The sequence below is a fragment of the Thunnus thynnus genome, chromosome 15 (genome assembly GCF_963924715.1).
Source record: "Thunnus thynnus chromosome 15, fThuThy2.1, whole genome shotgun sequence".
Lineage (NCBI taxonomy): Eukaryota > Metazoa > Chordata > Actinopteri > Scombriformes > Scombridae > Thunnus > Thunnus thynnus.
In genome coordinates this window covers 24,992,881-25,012,939 of record NC_089531.1, presented here as the reverse complement: position 1 = coordinate 25,012,939, position 20,059 = coordinate 24,992,881, and the positions used below count along the sequence as shown (strand labels likewise).

The window sequence follows — 20,059 nt, the reverse complement described above, 5'->3', positions numbered from 1 at the left end:
AGCAAAATATAATGATGTTACACTAATAATAAACTAGCTCTGTGCTAATAATAACCAGCTTGCATTCATGTGGTTCTGCAAAGTAGAACAGCACTCTGGAATATGATGATAATATGATCTGGCAATGGAATATGATCTTTTAATAAAAGCAGGAGGGAAACAGGTAGAAACGGACGTGTTTCAACACTAAACCATCATCAGCGTTTGTTACACTTCTGTTAAACTAACAGCCTAAAAGTGCCCAGATGCCTCCTCATAATCAATAAACACATTTGCTAAAGCGCAAAGCTGTACATACATAAGGTGGTGTAAAAGATCCACAAGTAAATATATTTCAACAATAGATACAATACAATAGCCTATAAATACAGACCAATAACTGAGGCATCTGGGTGTGTTGGTCTCCTCTTCTACCTATTGTTTGGACAGTGCTTTAACAGACACTCAAAGCACATAACTAACCAGTTTACCAGAGATAGATAGATAGATAGATAGATAGATAGATGGATAGATAGATAGATAGATAGATAGATAGATAGATAGATAGATAGATAGATAGATAGAAATGTATGATTTGACATTTTTTGTCAATGGCACAAGCTATCACTGGATCATTAGTCATTCTGAAAATTTAGCTTTATGGTCGTGGAAATTCACTGAGAAAGAAAAATGCTGCCCATGTCCTGGTCCATCTATTCAGACAAAATGATTTGTGGCAGACTGCATGTTGATGAATCAAACTGTCATCTTCTGGAGTCTCGTTCTGTAAGACAAGACCAAAATGGAGAGGAAAAGTAAGACATATAAAATGATCACATGACATTTTTTTGTGATTTTGCCAATACAGGCCTACAGATGCTTTGTTTCCTGGTGCAGGGGATACCTGGGAAAGCACAACCAGGTTATCATACCCTCTTGTGTTGTGCTCCATATTCATCAGGAAAACCCTGATAAAGATGGGGAATACACAGGATTTAAACCTGCCATTTAAATGAAAAAAATATATTTATATTGTAATGTTCTGGACATTTGTTATGTCATGTTATATGTTTGTTATATCTAATAAATTTCATAAAAGTCTTGGACAGCTGTCAATCAGTTTTTGATTGATGACATTTGATTGATGTATTACTTTTTTAAAATGGAGGCTGGTGGGGCTCCAGTGCAGGGATGGGCTGAGGCAGGAGGTAAGAAAAAACAGAGGCAGGCAGATATGCTGGAGGAAGACACTGACAACTGCACATGAGGAAAACACTGGTGTCAAATCTGAACTACCATAGAGAAAGAAAACAAGACAGGAACAAGGAACAGAGAGATTAAGCTATCGTCATGACCACCGTCACACATCTCCTGTTTTTTCTCAACGGAAAATTATGCATCTGTGTAGTGTTCATTTTTGTAACAATTAACTGCACCGCTCACTTTGTGAAATACACAAGGGAACAACACAACAGTAATGTAAATATTACCCAAATAACAAAAATTTGAGTAAGGGCCACAATGGTACAGTAGAGATGGTGACTTACATGTTGACAGAAAGCAGCTGATTACAACAAAAGAGGCTTGCAATAAAGATATTGCACTCTCGCTTACAAAAAAACAAAATACTTGTGTCATCGCCGTCATCATCCTTCCTGGCCTGCATCTTGAACTTCCTCCCAAGGCTACTCTTTTTTGGTGGAGTTCCATTTTCTTCTCAAACATCTTCACCCGTGCAGTTCTCAGTGTGATGCAGTATGGTATTCTGTGAAGCATATGCAATCAATACAGACAGTATTACACTGTAGACAAATATTGTTTTACAGGGTGAAGGAGTGTATTTTTCAATTTCTCATGTTCATAGCGAATTAACATTACATAGAATTCTCACATCAGAATATAAATGCATCAAATCAAATAATGTTGAGAAACAGATATTAAGCAAAGTTAACTTATTGTCCACTGGTGGTGTAGTCCAATTCAGACATGCTGGGGAGATAGGTGGAGTCATCAGGATCAGCATAGCTGGAATTTGTTTCAGATTCCTGAAAAGAGGGAAACTCCAACAGAGGACGCTTTGTTGGTGGGCTATCAGGTGGAACAGTTTTCCACTTATGTGAAGTTGAAGAACTGACTGGAAGAAGCTGAAATGTGGTGTTACCCACAGCAACACTCCTAGTGGCTACCGTAGCTTGAGAACCTGGAAAATATATATGCAAATGAGGATAGTAATAAGAGTTTTTATTTTTAGTATTTATATGTGTAAGAGACATGAAGCTATGTAAATAGAGCAGACTTATTAACATTTTTGCCGTACATCAACTATAAAATTTGAAAGATTTTGTACACCACCCATGACATTCTCTAGTCTAAAATTTAACAATAACCTGTGTAATTTACTGCCTGTGTTCAATGACTAATGAATAGGTTTTAGGTTCTTACCACAACAATAATATCAGTATATGGTGCATTCCATGAGTGTGACAAGAGTGTTGGACTGGGTGATATGGACAAAATCAGATATCACAATATTTTTGAACAAATACCAATATTTTTGACATTGCAACAATATTGTAGGGATGACTATTGTTGCTTTCACAAAATATTTATACAATGAGATTTTTGATAAATAATCAAAAGTAATGTGGATACAATGACTAATTGGCTAAAGGAAAATTATAGAACAGCTAGAACAGTCTCCTGCAGGGGAGTCAGAAAATTCTACAACACCGGCAGTGCAGAGAAGGTGCGCCAAAAAAAGAAAAAGGTTTTCCTGGCTGATGCTGTTATCTGATGTGTGTTAACGTATTTATTTAAGTATCTGTGAGACTCATGCAATTGACACTTTTCACATGTTCACGCCACATGTCCATTTTCTCACGCAGTGAAAAACAAATTCATAACTGATAAGTTCACGGCACGAAAAGAGGACAATGACAGCACACGGACAGACAAGACAGAGCAGCAGTGAGTTATTCAGATCATCAGGGGGAAAGCCAGAAATTGACACAAACCTATTATATTGTAATATATTCCCACGCATGCTGCTCAGAGTAATCCCAGACAGCGGCTCTTCTGGCAGTAGCACAGTGTTTCTCCCTCTCCTCTCACGCCGTGCACAAGCAGGCAGAAGAGAGAGTGAGTTACTATGTTCGCGGGGACACTCTGTGTCTCTGTCACTCTGAAACTTTCTCACGATTCCCAATAATAGATTTTTAGGTTAGTTGTTAGGCCATTTCATTAATCCAAATTGTTTCTACTTTGTGGCAATTGTTAGACTTTGAAGATGGCCTTGTGAGAATTGAGAATAGCAATCCTCAGGTTTAACATTGTTTAACCTTAATCCTAGCGACTGGGGTATCCACAGACCCCAGAGGTATATTTTTTGTCATATCTCACAAGTGCCTTATTCATCATTCTAATTTTTCATGATTTTGTCAATCAGTTTGTTCCTAATGACTTAATATCATTATTTTCTGTTTCTGTTTTAATTAGTGCTTTTTAAAAATACCAACATATCGGTGTCCTGGGGGACCCCAGTCAAAAGCACTCAATTCCACCTATGCAGTTTTAATAGGCCTAGATGGAACTATTTATTGAGTTCATGTTTGCCATGGGTCCTAATTTAAAGTATCACACACTATCAGGGGGATAGGGGCACTCTGTCAGTCATTTTGAAGGCTTTGTGGAAAGATTTTACTTGGCATAAAGGCTGCAATTTGTATTAAAGAAAAGTATATATTTTCATCTTACACAATATACAATCCAGATCATATTGTGATGTGTTGTACGGCTATTTCATTTATATAAATTGTTTGTCCTTGTTTGACCTTGAACATGGCCTAGTGGCCTCCAACCTACTACCATTTTAGGCTACATAACGTTTTTATAAATATATCTTCAAATAAGGAATAGCCCTTCTACTATAATCATTTCCTGTCCTGATCTACCCAGTTATATACTGTTCCTGATGCCTTCCTGGTTTTCATAGCACCCTCAATCTAACTAATCTAGACTAGTGCAGGTGGCTGTTTCTTGACTTAAAACAAGAGGTTAGGTGGTGTAGATGCAGGAAATTTGTTTTAAATTACAATTTATTGTCTGGGGGAGGACACCCAGACCCCCCCGCCAATTATGTATCTTTCCATGTTTGCTCCCCCATTTTAAAACATAACGAGGTGCCCATGGTGAGGAGCATATATCTTTCTTATCCTATGTTTTGAAGAAAAATATGTGTAATCAAAAATGCTACCCAGTAAACAGAAATTAGCAAAAAGAAAAAGAGGTCGAGTGGTTCAATTGACCATGATTTTCGTTTTAGTATGAACAAAAATAAGTACTACTGCAGTCCCACCCCCCCGCCCCACCGGAACAAATCTCACTCCAAGCTCAAGTCAAAACTTCGGCAGCCCAGGGCAGAAACATCAAAGAGGAGTGAGCAGGGAGCAGGTGCTTTGTCATGCTTACATGCCATGTACTGTGAACTAACTAAATGAACAAAATGTTTTTGTTAACCTCGGGGTTTCAGTCCCGCTGCAGGTTTGACCATTTCCAAGGCTTAACTAGTCAGAGTCTGCTCAAACATTTAGAGAACTTTACGCTAAATTTCAGTGAAGTGTATAAAAAAATCAACTTCAACTGTAAATGGGTAAAATAAACATGTAAATTTGATAATTTTCCTCTAGACTACTCATCAATTCTTTTTTGCATTTTAGCCTATAAGGCATATAATTGATAGCCAGTCCAGCAATAAAAATGATTTTTAAATACTTACTCTACAATCTAAACAAACAGGTGAACATGGCTCTGAACAAGAAAGGGAAAGGATGGAGGAGGGAGCAGGAACCAGCACAGATCCGGTTAGAGGTGTGTGCGCTATTGAATGTTATTGTGTGACTGTGAAGTAAATTAGAGCACAATATTTCATTCATATGATCAGGTTGAATTACTTCATTCAAGTTATGTAAGATTAATGACGCATAATACACCACATATGTATTTGCCTATGTCAATTTAATGAATACAACAGTATTTGATGCTCATGTCAGACAGTCCAAATGATGTCTGTTTAATATATTTCTAACAAACAGATTAACCTGAGTCAGACAGGGAAAGTTTTGAGGAAGTCTTTGCAGGGACCTTTATGGAGACAGGTATGTGTGATGACCAGCCAGTGCCACTGAACAATAGAGTTTAAAAGTAACTGAAGTACAGATAGGTTTTGTGCTCTTATGTGGTCTTAATGGTTGAATACAACTAATTACTGGTCATCTGGAAAATTCAGTTGTAGAATCAGAAAGGTAGAGGTTTGAAACAAACGTGTCTCAGTTCTGTATCAAAGAGCTGTATCTGTATCAAATTGGGGCTGCTTGACAGCAAATTCCCGGGCTGCTTTTTGTTGCCAGTCCGCCCCTGTTATCATTTCTATGCAAAGGTTCCTTACATGGTTTTTATACTGAGGGTTGTTGATGAATCCTGTTGGTACAAAACCATAAGAAGCAGCAAACCAAATCGATGAGCTAAAAGTGGCTGAGAGCTGCACAGAGGTGCAGAGTGGATTGTTGATTGTCAGAGTTCAGCAGTTATCAGCAACCCATTCACATTACATGATTTAATATTAATATGACAGCATAGATTTTGAAAGAGCTTTAAATATCACAGCTTAGATGTGTTGCTCACTTATGGAACCATTCTTCACTGTGGAGATGCTAGTAGGTTAGGAGAGGAGATTGGGATCATCAGGAGCAGGGAGTCTTTGTTCCAGAAGAGAGCACAGGCTATAAACTCAGCTATGACAGCCAGAAGTGTCAGCATTCAGAGAAATAATCATCCAGTCATTCTTATTGATCATCAGCTATATCAATTCCCTGCAGATGTATGATGGTCACTGGGCTGACTGACTCTGTAAATGTCAGTAGAGGGTTAGAGTTAGCTTACTTTCGGTGCTTATACAACAAAAACAGGCAGTTTGCGCATTGGAAAAAAAATCCATGTGTTATTTTCTCATCTGTCATCCTTTAAAGTTTGGTGAATCTTAGGCAACTAAAACAGTTTGATTAAGGTTTACAGAAATATTGTGGTCATGGTTAAAGGAAGTCATAATTAAGTGTTGGTGTTGGAGACTTGATGTGAGTCGGAGTCAAACACTTTGTACCATCCACCCAGACCTCACATGCTTAATTTTCAAGGCACTTTTAGGGCAGCACACCACTTACTGCTGTGCTATGGTGCTGAACATAAACATAGGTTCTTTTAAGTTTGAACAAGCAACCAATGCTGTCGTTCTCTGGAGAGGACAGCGTGCGTTTCATGTTTTTCTTGACAGAAGTGGATTTTTTTTTCCCAAATGCAGAAGTGGATTTGGAACAAGATCAGAGACAGACTGAACTTCTCAGTGGATCTGACTGACACGCTGATAGAGAAATCATTCAAAAAAAGCAAAGAAAAATCAGTCCTGTTGATGTACCATAGTGACAGATCTGCCATCCCGCCTGATGTCTAAAAATTGTCAGAAATGAAACAAAGAAAGCATCATTGTGCCATGCAGTTGAATAGGACGACTTGCACTTGGAAACGGTTGTGTTTGAAACGTGCCTCCTACTGTACATGTGTGCCAAATCTCTGAAATCCTCAGAAGATTCTTCCACATTGTAAGCTATTGTGTTGCCATGTGTAGTCATTTTCCACTAAACATGCTGCCCTGGCCTCTGATCTCCTTTTGTGGCTCACATTTTCATAAATGCATGAAGAAAATATATCCCTCTGATATAACCCCGCTGTAAAAAACCTTCCATGATCAAAAACACAGAACATAAAGAAATCATCAGCATCATGGTAGACATATTTATGCCGGTAAAAATGCAAATGGACTCATATATTTCATTTGAGGCCTCCCACACCTTCCTCAGTGCTCATGATTAATGGGACAGACATTGCCTTTTGGATGGAGAACTTCCTATACAAAACACATTAATACTGAGTTCTGTTTTACATTCTCTTCCTGGCTGCATCTTGCTATCAGTGGAAGTGCAGGGAAAACATTTATCTGCATGCAAAATGCCCTCATCAAAAAAGAGAGATAAAAACATAGGAAACGAGAAAAAACTCCCCAGCATCATGGAAACACATATTTCGTGTTGACAAACGTGCAAATGGAATACCCATCTCATTTCATTGGAGGCATCCCACGTCTTACGCTTTGTTAATGATTAATGGGACAGACGTCTCATTTTGGACAGGGAACGTGCTTGACAAGACACATCAATAATCAGAGCTGCTTTACATTCTGTCCACCTTGCTATCAGTCGAAGTGCAGAAAAAAAACCTTTGACTGCATGCAAAATGGTTGGAGATTTTCCATTTGAGAGTAAACATCAAAACCAATTTTCAGGGAAGGCAGAGGCTGCAGCTACCTTTACCTGAGTTTGGTTTTACTACATTGGCGGCTATTCCAATCTGAAAATCATCAGATGGGCTGATACTAGGCTGTGAAGAGCGACTGGTTTATACAAATGGTGCCCCTGTATCTAGTATACTATAGCCCCTTTCACACATGCAGTCTACCCCTGAAATGTTCAGGAACATTTCCTTCATGGGGTCATGTGTGAATGGGAGCAGGGATCAATATTCAGGGAAATCTGTACTGCCAATTTCCATCCACACCTAGTAACATTTCAGGGGAAACGCTGGTATGGCTGTGTTGTTAATGAAAGCAGTAACATTGCAGGGGCAAGCACGTAAAGGGTTACATCCATCTGACAAAAGATGCTTTCACATGGAGCGAGCAAACCAATCACAAGACTACGCTGATGACGTATTTGAATCCATGACTTGTTTATGATTGTCTTGCCGATACTTTAGCAGGTGATTTGTTTCGCAAACTTGTTGAATATTAAATACATTACAAGAACATTGGCACCAGACAAAAACAGCTCCTCAAGCGCCATGTTCCTGATAATAATGAGAGAGGTCTTACACGTACTTAGCCGTACGTAGCCTTGCCCCATCTTCTTCTTTTGTTGAGTTTTATGGCTGTGAGCATCCATAAGTGTTGCAAGACCACCATCTGCTGGACTGTCCCTTGTCCCTTTGTTTGTGCCTTTCTCTTGAATGTACAGCATAGAGCTTTTTTGTCCTGGAGTCATCTTTTGATTCAGCAGATTTCTTATCATATAAAAGAATCGTTTGACATTTGGAAAATACACTTATTTACTGTCCATTAAATATGAAGCTACAACCAGAAGATGGTTAGCTTAGCTGGAAAACTGGAAACAGCTAGCTCTCCCCCCAGCTCTCTCCAAAGGTTAAAAGGAATCTGCCCACTAGCTCCTCTAAAGCTCAATAATCAACATGTTACACATTTTTTGTTCAATTCATACAAAACCAAAGCATAAAAGTTGTAGTTTTCATAGAGGGTAATGTTGAACAGAACCTGGGTTAGGGTTAGCTGTTTCCCCCTACTTCCTTAGTGGGGGAAGTAGGGGGAAACTGCGTTAGTGTTAGTGTTAAACTAAGCTAGCTGTCTCCTGGCTGATGCTTCATATTTAACAGACAAATATGAGACTGGTATCAATCTTCACATATAGCCTAACTCTCAGCAAAAAAGCAAAATAAGAGTATTTCCCAAAATGTCAAACTGTCTTTCGAACATTCTTCACAGAAGATCCCAAACATACTGTAGAATCATCCAGCTGTGAATATATTTATCGTTCAAGCATTGCCCAAACTGATATGATTAAAGTCTTACAGTGATATAATTGATGGCAGTTTCACTTTAAGGGATTTAATGATGCTTCTTTCCTCTGCAGCTTGGGTGAAAAGCTACCTTAACAGCATCCATTAAACATTTAATAATGGGCCAGCATATATAATAGCCTAGATATTAGTACAAAGTTTTAAACCACACTGGCCGTTGGGTCAGACATTACAGACTCATGCTGTGTACTTAAACATTGTTCAAAACTTGCAGAACTTCATTTGAAATTCTTGTGGAAATGTCAACATTTCCAAAGATACCAAACATGTCAAGAATTTTGAAGAAATGTAAACGAGATGCACAAGACATCTAGAATATTTTTACTTGATGGAAAGGTGGAGCTGTAAAAAAAAACATTTTTGAATATTATATCACACAGTGTAAGCATCATATAGCTTCAATGAAAAGCTGAAACAAGGTGATACAGGATATATATGGCACTGTCAGACAGTGTGGAATGAGGTGATATTTCAGAAATTAAAGCTATCTAAGGGGGGAAAGGAGAAAACTGCAGGTTAAGGGGTTTAAAGTGGTAAGCCTGAGGTGAGGGAATGGCTCAGAATCATAGTGTGAAGGTTCATCTCAGACTGCAGTGCTCTGTGCTTGTATTCAGTGACACCAGACTGAAGTGAATAAGGCAGCTTCAGTGGGAGTTAACACACCGGGGAAACTTTATTGCCCCAGGCAGCTGCAGGTACATGGATGGGTGTGAAGGACGTGACGAATAACACCCTGCAGTAATCAGTGGAAATGCAATGAGAGGATGTCTGAGTGCATAATACAATTTTGCAATAATAAATTTAGAGATATAATCAGCTGCTGAGCCAAGACAAAGGTCCATTAGAGTTAAGTTAATAACAGTAAAACTAACAGCAACAAGGGCATAAAAGATGAAGATGATGTATACGGAAAGATCAGTGATGAATATTTGTTGCCATGAGGCAATGTGCCCTTTGCTGCAATAATCCACACAAACCAAATCCACAAAGGAACAAGCACACACCAAGCATTTCTAACATTATACAGTCATAAGATGCTTCATTTCATCACAATCCACATATCCTATATACTATGTCTAACACATGGACGTACAGCAGTCAAATGATGTGGCAAGCCCTCAAGCGGATCATCCTTTAATTTTGAAAATGTCACAGAGCAGTAGTTGGGTTCACTATGTTTCTGCAAAATCTAGTTAACAAATGCTGCACAGACAAACACATCCAAAATGAGCATGAAAGGCAAACCGAAATAAAAGCCAAAATGTCAACCTCTGAGTTTTTTCTCAAGCCAAAGATAGACTTTAGTTAGAGGTTGTTGACTGCTGTGATTAGCATACTGTTTGATATATTTACTTAGTGTTTGGCACATCGTTACCTTGATCATTTTTTAAAATTTAAGGGATAAGACTGGTCTTTTTATATATTGTTATATATTACTGTCATCATATCCCACGAAAAGATCAAAACCAACAAAACATTAGTCTGTCTCCCAGTACTTTTCGACTTCCCAAGCCTTTCTGTGGCTGTTAGTCCCAAATCCATTTATTCCTACTGAAGATTTTTATCCTTAAAAACAGCCTTACAAATATATAGTTTCATTGTTAAGAAAGCTTAAGTAATTACGTAAAACAACAGGGTATTGTAATATTTAGCAAATATTGCTCAAACAGGAGTAAACAGTGCATTTGTTGAGGACTATTTTAAGATGTGGATTAATACACATCTGGTGCACTAGTGAGGATTTAGCAGCAGGATGGTGTATTTGGGATTGACTCAAAATAAACTACAGTGCCCACGTTCATTGTGTTGAAGGAACGTGTCACCCAGTGAAACTGTGTGGCTCATTGATGTGTTTTTAATAGATTTTGGACAACAATGGAACAGAGGATTTGACCACACAATACTTGCAAGTAGGATCGATTCATTGTTGATTTAGGTCTTTTAATGGGATTTACTGACAGTAAGAAAAATTTAGAAAATCACCAGCCTTATCCTGTAATATTGATTAAAACAACAGCAAATGGTCACCATGGATTGTCATTGTTTTTGATTATCAGGTGAAGTTTGATGACCTGTGTGAGGATGCTGGTCACATACACAAATCAGGATGTGTAAACAGCAAGAGCAAGCATAATAAATTCTCTATACCAGTTTTTAAAAATGTATAAATAACTCATTGTTGTTGGGCACAAATCTCTCACCTTCAAAATGTCAGGAGCTAGATAAACCACCATGCATCTCTTATGTTATCCACTTGATTTTGAAAGGATTTCATAAAACCAGGGGTCACATAATGTTTCCATCCCGCTGAGAAGCATAAATCCGGAGTTAAATATAAAGAAGAAATCCAAAAGGTCAAAGTCACATGTTAAGTTTTTGTTTACTACAAAACTGTTTTCACAATGTAAAGAGCACAAAAGGTGATGGTGTGTTTTTTCATACTATCCACTTTCACTTTAATTAACTAGATCTGACCCAGTATTATGTTCATATCCGTGAACTGACATCAGAACCATTTCTCCATTTAATTTAATTTCGTGGGAAGACCTTGGCCACACCGTGCAATCTCTCAATGTCCCTTGAAACCTCTTTATATGCTTAAAAACATAACCATGCCTCCCTTTTTATTAAAATAAAGTACTGCCTGAAAGTCAATATCTGTGAAAATAAAACACTCCCCACCAAAGCCAGAGACTAGAGCATGAAGACTCATAGATGTGTTGCCATCAAAAGTAAAATCTGGAGCTTTTTCATTTTTTATTCTCTGAGTGATATTATTAGTTATGGGGGAGAAATTTCACAGAAAATCCCTCTGGATTTCTTCTCTGTTGCTTTTAACATCTCTTCTTATTCATCCCGTCTGGTGCAGTTTCAGATATTGAATGTTGATGATAGCAGAGATTTGGGTTTTCTTATTTCTAGCTTTAGCATAATATTGTTCATATTATGAAATTGAGTTGTTAAGCTAGTTTAGTTTTACATTAGGAGCTCTTCAAAGCCGCTTTAAGAAATAGAATATGTAACATTTCTTTCTTTATCTAGTTGTTAATGTGATAGCTTTTGGCCATTCAGATATCTATGTGTCCGTTACATATTGTAAATGTTTCTTGGGCTTTATTCAGAAATGACAGGACATTTAGAGGAAGAGCCACAATGCTTGTATAATGTTTGGTCCCTGAAAACTTCTACATAGTTCAGTCCTCTCTGTTCTGCTGTTATTACACATATGTTACTGCCCCTTTACCCGCTCATGGACATGCCTCCTCCGTTGAAATGTGACTTTTACCCTGTGATGGTCAAGGGTGTATGGGAGATGCTGTTCATTAAATGCCACTAAAAACACACACACAACATTCAATTGTTTCAAGGAAGGATTTTTAGTTAGACTTGTACTGTGTTGGGCATGTTACAGAAATGTTTCAAGGCCAGAAAGATTGCTGTCTTGACTTTTACATAAAAATGAAAAAAAACAACATTTATATAGAATTTAAAAATGTATTTATACATGACACTTACATGTTAAACTACCATCACATTTATGCAACAAGATCAGTGTCTGAAAGGGACTGAAATGTCGAGGTAAACTGAGGGTTAACTTCTACTCAAGCAAGTACCCTTTCAGTTCAGCTGAGATACCTTTCTTCCAAGACTGTAATACATGGGAGTCATCAAAACTGCAGAATTTTGATTTCTTAAATTGCTCACACGTAGCAGAGGTAAGCCAGGAAGAAAAACAATTCCCACAGAACAGAATCTGAAAACACCTCACTGTAACTACATCTTGCAAAGTTGATGATTTCTCACAACTGAAGATTAGGGTGAAAATCACAGCTCGCACACTTTCTTCCCCCCTGCTGCTCTGCTTGCCACCCCCCCCACCCACCCGCCACTCTCCACCCCTCTCTCTCTCTCTCTCTTTCTCTCTCCACGTCTCCCTCCCCTCTGAAGTGTGAACAGACGCTTTGCTGTCTCAGCTTGGCGAACTTTGATCAGTGCAGGGTTGCCAGCCTTCAGTCAGACAAGGTCAGGGGAACGAGTTGATGGCCGGTGTGTTGTCAAAAGGGGGGAGTCGCCACCTGTTTTAGAATATATTCTGCGTGCTCTCTCGACTATCAGGATTCTTAATGGCAAGGGGCTTCAAACTGAGTGGAGTCAACAGCCTCCTTTTAGAGAAGTCAGCCTGTTCATTGAAGTACCTATTAGAAGTGTCCCCAGGTATCCTTGTCAAACTTGCTGCCTTAGACAATAACCAACCTTGGGCTCTATGCAAATCCACAGTCCGCTGTGAGTTACGGAGCTACAAACAGCAGACGGGATCACTTATAAGCCTTCCTGTGCATTGGCCTGTGTCAGTGCTGCTTATAAACGGCTGTACAGTTTGTTTTTCTGCTCTGATAGCGAGAATGAAATCAACAGGCAAGCTGTGTCACTGCGCAGTCTTTCTCAGACAGTCTTAAACCCAATCCTCTTTGCTTCCCTCCAGGGTGGAATTTGAATGACCTGATCAATTTCTAATCAGGAAAGACCCGCAGCCTTTCTCTCTTCGTAATGGACTTTCCCACAAATCTTCTATATGGACGGCTCACTCAGAGATTGTTAAGAGCAAAGGGCAGGTAGTGTGTTTCTGGGGTTCATTTTTCAGATACATTTCTCACCCTGTGTGGTGATGATAGCACTGTATCTCCAGTGTGGATCTGCTGTTAGCTAAATATAGAAGTATTTGTGGAATCCTGAATACAGCTGCACGTCAGAATGAAACCCGGGCCCTGTTTAAAGGCAGAGGTGGCCTTTTCATGTTGAAAATGAAACCCCAGGAGGTCTGTCTGCTTTGTCAGTCATGAAAAGCCGGGGTCTGAAAAAAACATTCCCCTACTCTATTTTATTCTGGGAATTTTGTCACCAGCATGTGACTAACTGTATAAGCTCTATAGTAGGCTGAACATGGTTCATACAAAGGTATATAGCCTGGTGGAACAGCTCTTTTAAAAATCTAGTTTGGATATAAAGTGGCAGAAAGACCATCACAGAACTGTTTGTCTGATAAACACTTTCTAAATTTGACTTTGTGAATGTATCACAGGATCAATGACTCAATTAGGTGTTTTCCCAGTTCGTCAATGATTTGTGCATTTGGACTTTCATTTTATCTCAGTTAACAGAAGCCGATTTCAGCTATTGACATACTCTTAACAGTGGGATAGGATGGTGATTAAGGCCAGTGTCTATTTGTTCCAGGAGAACTGTAATTTCCACAATCAATTGAGTCATTTTTTGGTATTTGATGGTCTTTTTAAGAGCTGAGAGAAATGCAACACAACCTGTGCAATTTGGCAGTACCACTGAAAAACATAGCAAAAAAACAAAACATGGTAAATTAAATAGTCCCTACAGTCATGCACAGAAAATTGTGGTGTGATGTTGCAGACACAGACAGACAGTTTCATCCTGGAACTATTAGTACTGTGAAATTACAAGAACATTGAGCAGTGCTAAATTTACACTTCCTTGTACTCAGAGTTAAAGTACCAGAGGTTCATAGGCTGTTTTTCCCTAAACTTTCCAAGTATATGTGTCACAAAAATGTCCTTTTGTTTGGCTTTTAGGTGGATCATTAAAGAATGGATGACACATCAGTCACTGACCTCACAGAGTCAACATCTAAGCCGTCAGTAAACTGACTGAATCTGATTAACCTGGAGCCATCAAGCTGACAGAACCACACAGTGGATTTACCCTCCTTTGGTCTAGAAGGCAGTGAATCCACAACAAAATCACATCAATGGATTTTAAGGACATTCATAAACCTAATATTGTGTTGTCTGAAAAATAAGAACAACAGGGTATACTCATTCAACTGCAGTGATATATTTGAGCCATTTGCACCATGCTGCAACAGGGTTGCTTTTTTCCCACACCTTCAGCTCTCTAGATTTATCATGATGCTATTTTTGTCCGTTGCACTTCCAAAGTTCCCAGCCAACTGAGTCTGACTGTGACGACATGTCTCTACCCAAGCGGAGGAAATTCAGGACTTTTGCTCTGTTGTTTTGTGTCATTACATTTACGACGTTCCTGTTCAGCTACACTTTCCGGGACCCATCACTCTACTTCTTCAAGCAAGCTTTCCACTTGTCGGACAACTTTTTCTCCAAAGGGTTATGTGCCTGTCGACAGTGCATGACGGAGCTGGAGGACGACCCCTGGTTCGCTGAGCGCTTCAATCAGTCCATCCACCCTCTGATGACCAGGGAGAACAGCGTCCTCTCTGATGAAACCTTTAAATGGTGGCAGGTAATATTCAGGGGATGTGTTTAGGGGGGATTTGCAATGCTATACTACAGAGGATTGAAAAAAACAAACATGCACATTCAGCTGAGAGCAGATGAGATGCTGGAAAGAAAGATGATGAATAAAGAACAGAGATCACACACTGCTGTAATGCTCCCAAGAAGTGTTTGTTTTTGCCACATTGATTGTTTCAAATCCAAGGGATCTTCAGCAGGATCAAGTTGTTAAGCAAACTCCCACGCACAATTTGTTCACATTTAACATGCTGGATATGGAAATTGTTGTTTTCTCCCACCATCTCTCCCAAAATCTATAGCTGAAAAGAGGGATATATACCATTACAACTTGAATATGTATAGGTGATGCTATAACCTTTTACTCACTTAAAATCACTCGTCAAGCTGTTCCCATCGTTCCTCTAGAAATAAAGCAAATGTGGTGCAAACATTATGCAAACATGACACTTCTGTCCACGAATATGTGCTTTGGCTACAGTTATTCAACATAGTTTTACTTCCAGTTCCAATATCAGATGGCCATCACCCAACTGCAGACACTCATTAAAGGATAAATCTACCCTTCAATACTCTCACACTGTTGGAAAACATTAATGAATGATGAACAATACATGAAGTGTTCTACCTTCACCATCTGTTTATCATGGCCATAGAAAATACTGATTGGCTGACAGGTATATCAGGTCAAACATATCTCTGCTCAGTAGCTTAGTTGCCTTTCTAAATCACTCTTATAGGAATAGTTTGATATTTTAGGAAATTAGGTTGTTTGCTTTCCTGCTAAGAGTTAGAGGGTTAGGGTTAACATCAATACCAGTTTTCATGAGTATGTTTCATGGTAAATATGGAGCAGACAATTATAATAGCTTATTATCTTAGTTAAAATACACTGACCAGCATCTCTAAAGCTGATAAATTACATTTTATTTGTTTAATCCACACACAAATTGAAATGTACAATAAAAATGGCAAGTAGTGGTTTTACAGGAAGTTTTACAGGAAGACTTCCTGAATTCTCCACATGTTGCCTTATAACCTCATAGTGACAATAAAACCACAGGATTGTACAGATTAAACAAACATGATATAAAGTGTTAATTGTTAGTAATAGTTCTGCTGGTGGACATGCTATATTTTACCTTTGGACCTTTGCTACCTGTCTTAATACTAACCTCAGATAATCACCTGCTGACTCTACCTTCATACTCTAGCATATTTCCCAACATGCTGGACAGGTTTTGGTACACTAAGCCACAGTGCCCTGATTATGTTATCAGAGTTACCTCAGTTTGGCCTTGAGACTGCAAATTTTTAACACAAAGCCTGTGTGACAAACCAGGGACATGAGTTTGAAATTCAGGGAGGGTTTAACAAAAGACACTATTGAGTTGCATCATGGGAAGTGTAGTTTTTGGAGCTTAACCCATCTTAGGGACAAACTCAGAATATCCAGGCCTCTGAAGCTTTGATTTTGACCATTCTTTTTTTAATTTGTCTATTACAAGTCCCCCAATTTAATTGAAGTACAATACTAAATTGCTGGGCTACCACTTTAATGATTGAACAATATGTGAATGGTCATTCTAACATTGCTTAGACTGTAATAACTGTAAATTCTTCTACCTTTCCGATTACAACTATAACTAATATATTAATGCATTTTCAGTTTTTACTTTGCAAGTTACAGAAGGAAAAAGAATGAATATCCAGTACCAAGCTAACTTTACTCTATTTTTCACTTCTACACCACTACCTGACACTGCAGTCAGTGGAGAAGTGTTATCTCTCCTACGATGGATTTTGTCACCTGTATAATCACTGAGTGTCGGTGTTAAATGGCTGCTCCAGGAAGAAACTCTTAGATCCTAAGTGACTGACACAAAAACCTAAAATTCACTTTTGGTGTTGCTAAAACATTTTCTCATATCAAACTGTAATTGAGCTCCACTGGAAATATCTTAATGGATGTTATGCCACCTACATTTGGCCAGTCATCCACAGGGATCATAAAATAGACCAAATAAAAAAATGAACCCCAAATCACTAGATGAAATAGCTGTTAAAGTGTTTAATGGATGATTTCTTCTTTAAATGCACTTTCTTGTCATTTACAATTCATGTCAGCTATATTGCTAGTTTTTTCTACCAGACTTAATTTAATTCTATCAAGTCAATATATAATGTACTTTCTGTACAGTATATATCAGAGTAGCTATCTAAATTAGGAAAGCCTATTCACAAAACTGATGTCACACAATTATCCTACCTTTGTCTGGAAGACATCCAGTGCCTTAGGTATTCCCACATTCACTTCACACCATGTCCAATTAGAGGCAAGAATAGAAAAATTACTGCAAGGTTGCCTCCTGTCACCACTCATTTCAGGAAATGCTTCTCACAGGGAGCTTGATGAGGCAAGTGTCACATATTAACGGTAGCCATTCAGATGGTTCAGCAAGGTAAGGGCATGACCTCCAGGTGTACTCAGGCTCTTTCTTTCAATGAGATGTCAAAGCTTACATGTTACATGACTAAATGTCATTTGTGTAAAGGAGAGCTTCTAATTAGATAACAAATATGTCTAATATATGTTGTACAATGTTACAAAAGCTGATACTATAATAGTCTTATGATTTAAAGCTCTATTTCCATAAGTACTATCTTATCGCCCATTAATATCAACCATTTCAATGGCAAATGAAACTGAAAAATGTTAAATGGTTTCCACAAAATTGTATTGGCATGGTGGAAAAGCCTCCAAATGAATATTTAGACCACAAGGCTCTAAAATTCTCCATTAAATCTGATGTAAAATTGTTTCAGAATATTCTGTATCCGTACTTTCCAGCTTCCACAGCACAATATGTAACAGCATACAGTGCACACACATTCTAGCATTTATTTGCTGTCTCTCTGAGTTCAAAGCCACCAGAAGAAGGCCAGGCCAAAAGAGCCCCCGCAGACGGAGCTAAGCCGCCCCTGAGGTTATTTCAAAAATGTGCTCGGTGTCTTGAGCTCCGCTGCCCTTGTTCAATCACTTCTACTTAAAATGGCCCTGGAGCCGTGGCTCTCTCTGAGGCCTGTCTCTGCTGTGTCACCAGTGGTTGCAGTCAGAGAGGCAGCCAGCCAACTTCAGTGAAGTGGTGGAGGAGCTGTTCCAAGTCATCCCTGATGAGGTGCTTTTCATGGACGCCAGCCCAGAACGCTGCAGGACCTGCTCCGTCGTGGGGAACTCTGGGAACCTGAAGGGGTCTCAGTACGGCAGCATCATCGACTCCAGTGATTTCATCATAAGGTTAGCACTTCAATCTGTAGTATGAATTTGAAAATAACATATTCACACATTTTGGAGGATCATTTAAAGGATCATTTCAGTTATTTTTGGCTTTGGCCCAAATCTCTATTGTTTACAAAGAGATTGTACCAGATTGTATAGGATTGGTCAGACAATCAAAGGACTGTAAACAAGCCAACAGTTAAGACAGATTATCTAAACCATAGGTGTAGATTTGGGTTTGAACGTTAGAGATGTGTCCCTTCCGATGTCAAGGTACTGCTGCATTGTTCCTACCAATATTTTTAACAATTTCAGACAAATTTGTTATTTTAACTCCTTGTGGGGTTAACCAGTAAGGTTTATGCAGAGTTGCCAGGTTTTTCTGTTTTCTACAAAAAGGGAGAAATTTTAATAAAGAGTGAAAGAGTGAGATATAGGGAGTATCTGACCAAGTTATCTGGCAACCCTCAAGTTATACCGCACATTTTCAGCTAGCTGCTGCACCAGCCCGTCCTCATAAGGAAAACAACAGTATAGGTCTGAAATTCAGGCAAAAACGACGACTATAGTTACGTTTAGGCCATCTAGCAGCCATAGTAATTATGACCCAGGGAAGTGACTCAGTTCAGATGACATCAATATAAGGTGACTTGATAAGATCATTTTGCCTTATTAGGAGGAAGTGGATTGAGTGGATGGCTAGATAGTTGGCTGATTTCAACAACAATCTCACAAGATTTCAGAACAAGACTTCTCCTTGAGCGAGACTTGGTTAGACACAATAACAAACAGACCGGATCAGGTGAAAGGCTGTCAGTGGCAAAAACAAGCACTTTTAGTGGACATACATTGACGGGCACTATTCTCCCATCAGACTACATTGCAGCCCGTTTAGCAGCTGCCAGCTGAAGCGCTCTCGCTCAATACTGGACTAATTTCAAAAACTGTTGTCCCCATTAGTCACTTAGACACAAAAAGATTGGAAAATAGGGTCCAGGTTGAAAAATGTCAAAGTTTCCCTTTAACCACTACTCCACCTGGATGCCTGAGATATTGAGCTTTATCTGGACTGGAAGATTGGTTTTCATTTCATTTGCTTTTTTATTTTTTATTTTTATATAATTACTTTATTTGACAGGGACAGTGCATATTAATAACATTTCTGAAATGCCTATGATAGTAATGCTGAGATACCTTCAGAGCCTATGATAAGCAGGAGCAGCTCTTACACTAAGCATAGTAATGACAAATAAGACAACAAACAACACAAAAACAGCTCACTGTTCTAGTGTTCAGGAGTTTGATTTCTAATGAACCAGGCTCTTAATGTTGTGGAGAATGAATGGTAGTTGGCACAGTTTCTTATGTGTTGCAGTAAATTGTTCCAATCCTGAGAGGCTCTGACAGAAAAAGATTGGCCAAAACTACTTTGTCTTCTAGGAGTAAGACAATCTCCTCTAGTTGTTGCTCTACTAGCTTGGCTTGTTTTTAATGTAATGTAAGTACAGAGTGGTGAAGGAGGTATATTGTGTAATACCTTGAAAATGAGACACAGTGTGTTGTATTTAACCATGTTTTCCCACCTTAGTATGTTGTGCTTTTTCAAAATATTGCAATGATGGCATCTTTGTGGCTTGGTGGTTAACTCATAAGTTTTAGTTAGTAGTTTCAGGCTCTAGTTTGTATGTTTTTATTTTTTCCACTACCTGTAGCACTGATCAGAGCTGAAACAAACATTTCACTA

At 38.7% G+C, this 20,059-nt stretch overlaps 1 protein-coding gene across 1 annotated transcript in view; it reads left to right on the top strand.

Moving 5' to 3' along the window:
• Nucleotides 1-20,059, top strand: part of LOC137197967 (CMP-N-acetylneuraminate-beta-galactosamide-alpha-2,3-sialyltransferase 1-like) — a 62,735-nt gene that overhangs the window by 23,834 nt on the left and 18,842 nt on the right. The window contains exons 2-3 of the mRNA XM_067611520.1: nucleotides 14,337-15,024; nucleotides 18,140-18,333. Coding sequence (XP_067467621.1) covers nucleotides 14,734-15,024; nucleotides 18,140-18,333 — 485 coding nt within the window. The 5' untranslated portion in view covers nucleotides 14,337-14,733. The remainder of the gene's footprint in view (nucleotides 1-14,336; nucleotides 15,025-18,139; nucleotides 18,334-20,059) is intronic.